This window comes from Phaethon lepturus, unplaced genomic scaffold (genome assembly GCF_000687285.1).
Source record: "Phaethon lepturus isolate BGI_N335 unplaced genomic scaffold, ASM68728v1 scaffold24734, whole genome shotgun sequence".
Taxonomy (NCBI): Eukaryota; Metazoa; Chordata; class Aves; order Phaethontiformes; family Phaethontidae; genus Phaethon; species Phaethon lepturus.
Genome location: NW_010535955.1, coordinates 222 through 7,815, shown reverse-complemented (window position 1 = coordinate 7,815; position 7,594 = coordinate 222). Strand labels below are relative to the sequence as shown.

The 7,594-nt window shown below is 40.7% G+C and overlaps 1 protein-coding gene across 1 annotated transcript; it reads right to left on the bottom strand.

The window, feature by feature from the left end:
• Positions 1–2,533: 2,533 nt before the first annotated feature.
• Positions 2,534–7,524, bottom strand: RPL9 (ribosomal protein L9). The gene is made up of 7 exons (XM_010286025.1): positions 7,444–7,524; positions 7,052–7,167; positions 6,064–6,159; positions 5,618–5,750; positions 4,141–4,221; positions 3,571–3,688; positions 2,534–2,550 (listed from the first exon to the last, which is right to left on the bottom strand). The coding sequence occupies exons 1-6, from the start codon at positions 7,487–7,489 to the stop codon at positions 3,582–3,584; spliced, it is 579 nt and encodes a 192-aa protein (XP_010284327.1). The 5' UTR covers positions 7,490–7,524; the 3' UTR covers positions 2,534–2,550; positions 3,571–3,581.
• Between the last annotated feature and the right edge of the window lie 70 nt (positions 7,525–7,594).

Genomic DNA, 7,594 nt, shown 5'->3' with positions numbered 1-7,594 from the left:
GGGTATGACGTTGTAGGGTATTTAATACCCCTTTGGCCAGCCTGGGTCAGCTGTCCTCGCTGTGTCCCCTCCCAGCTCCCCGTGCATCCCCAGCCTTCTTGCTGGCAGGCCAGCACGAGAAGCAGGACTGTCCTTGACTACTTATCAACAACCCAAAACATCAGCACATTATCAACAGTTTCTCATCCCAAATCTAAAACATAGTCTCATACTAGCTTCTCTGAAGAAAACCAGCTCTATCCTGGCTGAAACCAGAACATATACAGTCACTATTTTTCATCTCCAAAATGGGACAGCCGTAAAAATTTTTACTAGCAGAGAACATAAAAATAAATCGTAACTATTAATCCACTCAAGAGAGTGATGAATACCATTTTAAATTGCACTTTTTCATAGAAATAAATACGTATTATCATCTTAGTTCTGGTCAAGTGCCAGGGCAAGCCACAAGTGACATAAAACCATGAGAGTTTATTGCTATTACTTCATTAAACAAAAGCTACCAACCCAGGCATAATGGCTTTAAAGGACAAATAAACCTGCTACCTCATTTAAACTTTTCAGGGACCAAACACAGAGGTTTACTTTGGTCTGGTTTTGGTCACCTCAGAATGACCTCAACAAGTTCTTCCCATGAACTGTACCATCATTTAGAATTCACATCAGCCAGCCTTTTCAGTCGTGGCATCACGACACATGCTCAGCTCATCGCTGCCCAGGCAGGTACCACTGGAGAGGGGTAGAAAAGCTGCTCTAGAAACGGAACGAAGGGCAAAAAGAGGCATCAGTTTAAATTCCCACTGCCCTCTTCCACTTTACAACCTTCTTTTCCAGTGGCTAGTACCATTTTCAAGACACAGCGATACCCCCAACCTGTTCCCATTAGAGGCTAGTTACCGCAGTCTTAAGGTCGCCAAAACAGGTAGATGCACTTAGTATGTACCCCAGTGCTTCTGAAGGGATGAGGCATATAAACACATTGTCTTTTCCAACTGTGTCGAAACACATGAACGAGCATCAAGCACAAGGTAAATAGTAACATATTCTGATAAACAGGAACATAAGTGATCAAGTATTATGGCTACTTAGACTTGGACTACTAGAAACTTTGTGAAACTGCGACTTCAAGGATACGGGCAATCAACTGAACCCCAAACTCCCAATACTTGACCCAAACTTGAGTCTTAGTTCATCAATGCAGGAGACTGTTTCTCCATTCTACTTCAAGTACTGGTCAACATCACAGAAGGTTAATTCAAAAGGTAAGCACTAGTAAAACGATGAGAGACTCTGGCCCCTTTTACCCTAGAAAACATTCTACCAGCACAGCAAACAGGACAGATATCAAGGGGTGCATGCATCCTTCCATCACCCAAAGACATTGACGGGTTACCACTGGCAGCAGCTGGGGAATCAAACTGAAGCACGCCACAGGGAAATGCCACGGGAATTCCCTGTGCCTTATAGGAGCACAGAGAATTTTGGAAGACTCCTTTAGCCACACAATTCACACAAGAACCCATCTTAGAAATGTTAAGCAGGCCACGTACAAAGCCCATGTCTGCAAAGTTTAGTACCACTGCTTCTCTGGGCTCAGGGTGTGGTACGGCACACCCCCATGGAACTCAGTAGAACCATGCAAGGAGGTGCTTTGAGCCATTTTCTCTATTTTTTAGGCATGCATAGATGCTTTCCTCAGTATTAAGCTTTAGCCACTTGTTGCAAAGTACATTTCTGCACTACTCCAGTATTTTGTGTGTATCTCTCTTCAAAATTGAACATAAGTGACGATGTGGATTTTACCACAGCACCTGGCAGGATTAGTCACCAGGAAACAGAGCATGCTATATCCCCAGGTGACACAAACCACTGGTGGTGAAACTCGGCAATAAGCTCTGCCTGAACTCTGAGGTAAAGTCCTTGGTTTTCTTAATTGACCTACACAGCTAAAGCATTGTATTTCAGGCTATTACTTCCATCTCTGTATTTGGTTTACAGTCATGTAAGTCTGGTTCCACCGATTCAAATTTTGGTTTTAATCTACTTCAGATTCTGTTATCACAAGTCTGAACCCCCTCCAGAAACTGGAAATCAGTTTTTGCCATCATCGGTGTGGAGTTCTGAACTAATGCAAAAGAACACTAGTCTCCTTGCTGTGAGAACAATGCTTTTTGCTACTTCTTAATGCTATGATTTAAAACTACCACTTCCTGGCTTTACATGCTGGGTCCACACACCACCAGTATGAGGTTTCCGAACCATCAGACTCCATTCAGTCGGAATGTTCTCAGAGACTGGTAACGCAACCTGTACACAGTGCTAACGTTATCTTGCACTACTCTGTGACAAATCTGCTTCTCCAAAAACCAAAAGATCTTGAACAGGTTCACATAACCACCATTTAGCTCTTTTAAAAAAAAAAGAGGCCAAGATATGAAATATCTTTTATTTTATTAAACCTCTCATGGTGTGCAGGTTTTGTATCAGATTCTTCAATCCAGTACTTGCTGTTATAATGTCTCATGGTGGTTTGTTTCAGGATCCAGACAACTGTAAATAAAAAGTTAAGAGCTTTTAGAAAGGTTTTAGCACTGCAAATGTAAAACTGAAAGTTTATAGACATATATCAAGTTCATTTATCTGATAGTTTTAATGCAAGATAGACTTCAATAGCTCAAAGAATTTGCTTAATTTTATTCAGACAAGATCACGTAAAGATGCCTTCAAACACAACAGGCCTCGACTGTTTAACAAACAGGTAACAAGTCATTCTGTCTCTCAAGGAACTTGGAGCAGCACTAAGTATCATTTTTTCAGTAGGCTGCACGAGCTGGTACCTGGCAGGTGATAAGAAAAAATTCAGTTTATGAAACTCACTTCATCTGCATCCTCTGTCTCAAGCTTGGGTGCAAAAGGCAAAGACTTTTATTTGCAAGTCAGCCTCTCTCATTATGCCGCACAAGTGTTTTGTACCATGTATGGAACCATACATAGCTGAAATGCACTGAATTCCTTTAACAGTTAAAATTCTTAAATTATCCCAAAATCCTTCAGTAACAAATGTACATACACAATGTTATATACTTGTCCTTGTTGAATTGGCCTTTGTTTACAAGCATTTACACACAAACTACACAGAAAACCTATCTATATAAATGATGTGCTGATGACTGACTTTATTGAAGGCAGTGTCCAACCAAGAGGAACATTAATCTAAGTAGTCTCTGTAAATAGGTGTAAACTGGTCTGTCATGCCAGGTCAGCTGGTTTTGAATTCTCAGCCGCCATCGTAAGTGGCACGCACAGCACAGAATACAACAGTTGAGAGTCAGATGTTTCTCTACACAGCAGGATAATACCAACTGAATGAGAGATGGAAAGTCGCTGTCAAGAGACCTAGCAAAAGTTAAGTTTTATGATACCTCTTACGATGCCCTTTACAAGCACAACTGCATCCCTGTCAGGAACCTGCTTAACCACAACCTTGACAAAGTTTATCTACTTTACCACGTCCCCAGATAGCATCTTCCCCTTACGGAAGATGTACAATCTGCATAAGAGGATACCAACCTATTAGAGTTTTACTCATCTGCCTGCTGTACTGTTCCTTTCTCAGAGACATAGATACCATCCAAGAATTTCCTGATATCCTTGTTCTTGACCGTAGTGGCTTGCTGGATCAAGGCAGCTGCAGACAAAGCAAGACCATTAGCAGAAAGCACAGGTCCAAGCCAACACATAGCCTTTGTTTACTCCCCAATATTTCAACTAACGAAACTGTCACCTGGAGAAGGGAATTACCAAATTGAAATCCTGCCAGTTCCAATGAAAACAGAATGCCTTTCACTGAGCCCATCTTGGCAACTCAGGGCAGTGACAGTTTATTACTGAAAAGCTGAAAAGTTTGGTGCCAAAAAGGCCATTAATACTGACTCAAAAAACCTTCCATGGACTTGAAGTATCTTTAAGTCTAAAAAAAAGCGAAAGAAATTATAAAAAGCAATTACAGTGACGGGGGGGACGAATTGAGCTGTCATTTACTTCAGGGTTTGAGAAAGAAGATAGAAGTTGCTAAGCTGACATATCTTCAGATAGAAGTGGCTGTATCATTATAGCTTCCCACACAGCTAGGTCACAAACCTGAGTTGGAGACCAATTCAATGTCATTCCCTTCAAGGATCAGCTCATCTTTCTGGGCTTGAGATACTGCACAGGAAACGCCTAAAGAAAGAAAAAGACACAATCTTCATCATTGGTGAAGACATTAGGGGTACTAAAAAAAAACGTAATTCATGTCCTGTCCCAATTTACAGACCAGAAAGTAGTATTCTGGGCAGTAATTAACTTCTATGACTTTGTTAAACGAGTCCCCCAAGCCCCTTCCAGGATTGTCCTCCCTCATCATTTCTGCACACAAAGATTAGTGCAAGTCGTGATCTGGATTGAAAGCAACTAAGTGCGATTCCTACTTAAATGTCACTAATTTACAGCATTAATCACCAACACTCTGTATAAGCCAGAAATTTTGCCAGCATGGCTTCGTCAGCTAGGTGGTGCCATTTTCCACATTCTCATTAAGACAAAATTGGATTCACCGCAACCGAGTCATTAAAAAAACCAACCCTGCCCCCTGACATGTCAAGCACCATGTTCATACTAGCAACACTGTGAATACTCACAAGGAGTAAACACAAGGACATTCAAGAGTCTAACTGGAAATTTTCATTTGCAAGGAGAGTAAGAAGTTTGATCTATTGAGTCAATAGATGTTAAGATTTTAAGCAAGCACTTTACTATCTTGGACATAAATGCTGACTTACAAAAATGAAATACAATAATCAAACCCATCCGTAATGTCCCACAGTCAAAGTTAAAGTCACTGTCAGTAACCCACACTGTACCTACCAGTGGTTTTGGACAAATCTAATGCATTCATCTAAAGCTACCCCAAAAGACCATCAGTCACACTAAGTAGCCTTGTCCATACCTTCACCAGAAGTAGAACTATCAAAAAAATTTGATAGAGTTTTTCCTACAGTCTTAAGGTAACTGTGTTCATGACATATTTTGTCTCCTTTTGAAGTTTAACAAGCTCCATCAAATGCCTACTCTGCCAGACATCTTGCTAAAACTCCGAAGTATGCAAGATATAAAACCAACAACTAAGACAGTAATTTTGAAGTTTATCATATGTGCTCCTAGACAATCAGGAAATTCAAAATACGAGAACACTTCAGAGACCAAATATATGATGTAGTGTGAGACTAGTTCATATACAATGCTTAAAACAGAAACAGAAATCTAAAATTGAGCACCTGCAGTTTACCAGCTATCAACACTGCCCAGATCTCATGATAAAAGTAAACACTGGGGTCCTTGTCACTCATATTACAGTAAGTAGCTCTAAACTAGTTATTTTTAGTGGTAAGAGCTAGCTAATAAATAACAAAAGCATTATTAATAACAAATCTAAACAGTGGCAAAGGTACCATAAGATTATGTAAATTCAAACAGGCAAAAATGCTGCTTCAACAATCATTCACCATTGCCTGTATCAGTGGCAGTACACAAAGAAAATAGTTTAGAAACAGTAAAGTCCACCTCCAGAGACACTCACCTGGCCTCATACGCACCCTGCGAATGTACTTCTCTCCCAAGAAGTTTCGGATTTCCACAAGTGAGCCATTATCCTGTATAACTACGTTGATTGGGAAGTGAGCGTACACTGACCTCATCTTGTAACGAAAGCCCTACGATGAGGGGCATCATCAGATATTGAAAGCAGAACATGTCCAAAAGGTAAAACAGATGTGTTAAGCTTACTGGAGAAATCTAAACCCAAGAGATTATTGGCATTAGTTTCTTAACAAGGGCAAGACACTAAGCCCAAGAGACATTCATGCTTTCTTCCACCTGCAGAACTTGTTTGACAGCAAGTGCAAGGGAAAAAAAAAAATAGAGAAAGCTACATCTTGCATGCTTAGAAAAGCTCTCTCGAAAGTAAAAGGCTGTCCATTACTGTAACAAAAATGACAGGTAATCCCATTCTGAAATAAAACTTACCAGTGTAACTCCCTTTATCATGTTCTGTACATGGCTGCAAATTGTGCGAACTGTTGCCAGTTCCTTTCTGTTACCCCACCACTTGTCAACACGTAGCTGTGTAAAAAAAATTCAATAAAATTAACGCTTTCAGCTACACTTCAGAACTAAAAATGAAACGTTTTTGTGACAAACTAAGAGTGAAAAGCTCCAATAAACTACTTAAAAGCCCACCTAACAAAAGCAGATAAATACTTTTCTTTTTTTCAAAGACTATTAAAGGCCCACCTAGCTCAAATCTTTTAAATCCTAACCTCCAGCCGTACAACAAATATTTTTCTTCATGTCTCATTATGAACAAATCTTCAAAGAAGCCAGGGTAGATGTTCAGACATCTTAAGCTGAAGGATGTGTTATCAAATACTAAACACTGAATACGTTGTTCTAAAGTCAGTCTCCTATGTGGAATCTATGAACTTTTTAACAAAACACTGTGTGTGGGTCCAGTGTTTTAATGAAACACTAGACACTTGTGAAAAAGTAGCTGAAATCAGCCACTTTTTCCCTCTTTTTGTAGTTTTTAAGGCCATACAAAAATATTATGCCTTTATTTAGAAAACATCTGTTCTCCTGATATAACTGGCCAATTCTGAAAATTAAACATAGAGATTTAGGTTTTTTTTAGCTAAAACGAGTCCGTTTATAAAACACGGGATACAACAATCAACCCCTTTTCCATTAACTATCTGCCTGCAACTACCAAAAAAAAAAAAAAAATCAATCAACAAGTTCACTCCAATATATCACAGAATTGCAAGACTTCCATGGGTCCAGAGCAGGTCCCGTGAGACCTGCCTCTTCCAAAATACACAGAAATAAGCGAAAAATTAAGTTACATAACTGCAGCTCAACTTTTTGGTTCACTCTCCTATACTACCAAGAAGTTTTTAAGCTAATTGTAAAGCTACTCTCCCTCTCCGGGCAGCGAGACAACCTCTGCAGCACTCACCTTCTTGTGTTTCTTTCCCAGGAGTGACAGCTCCACATTGATGTGGTTAAAATCCCTCCGCAAGGTTCCTCTGGGGCCCTTTACAATGACTGTCCGGCCCTTCAGTGAAACACTGACTGGAAATCAAAGGCAGACGCAGGTTAACAGGCTGCGGGGTCAGCATCACAAAACGCCTTTCAAACACAGACGTACCTTGCTCGGGGATGTCAACGGTCTGGTTGCTGAGAATGGTCTTCATTCTAAAAAGTAAAATCCCTCCGCAAGGTTCCTCTGGGGCCCTTTACAATGACTGTCCGGCCCTTCAGTGAAACACTGACTGGAAATCAAAGGCAGACGCAGGTTAACAGGCTGCGGGGTCAGCATCACAAAACGCCTTTCAAACACAGACGTACCTTGCTCGGGGATGTCAACGGTCTGGTTGCTGAGAATGGTCTTCATTCTAAAAAGGACAACGGAAAAAAGCTGCAGCCCCTCAAGGCACAGTCCTTTTCTTGCGCCCCTGCCGCTCTCCTCCGCCACGCACCCTGGAACGTGCAGCTACGG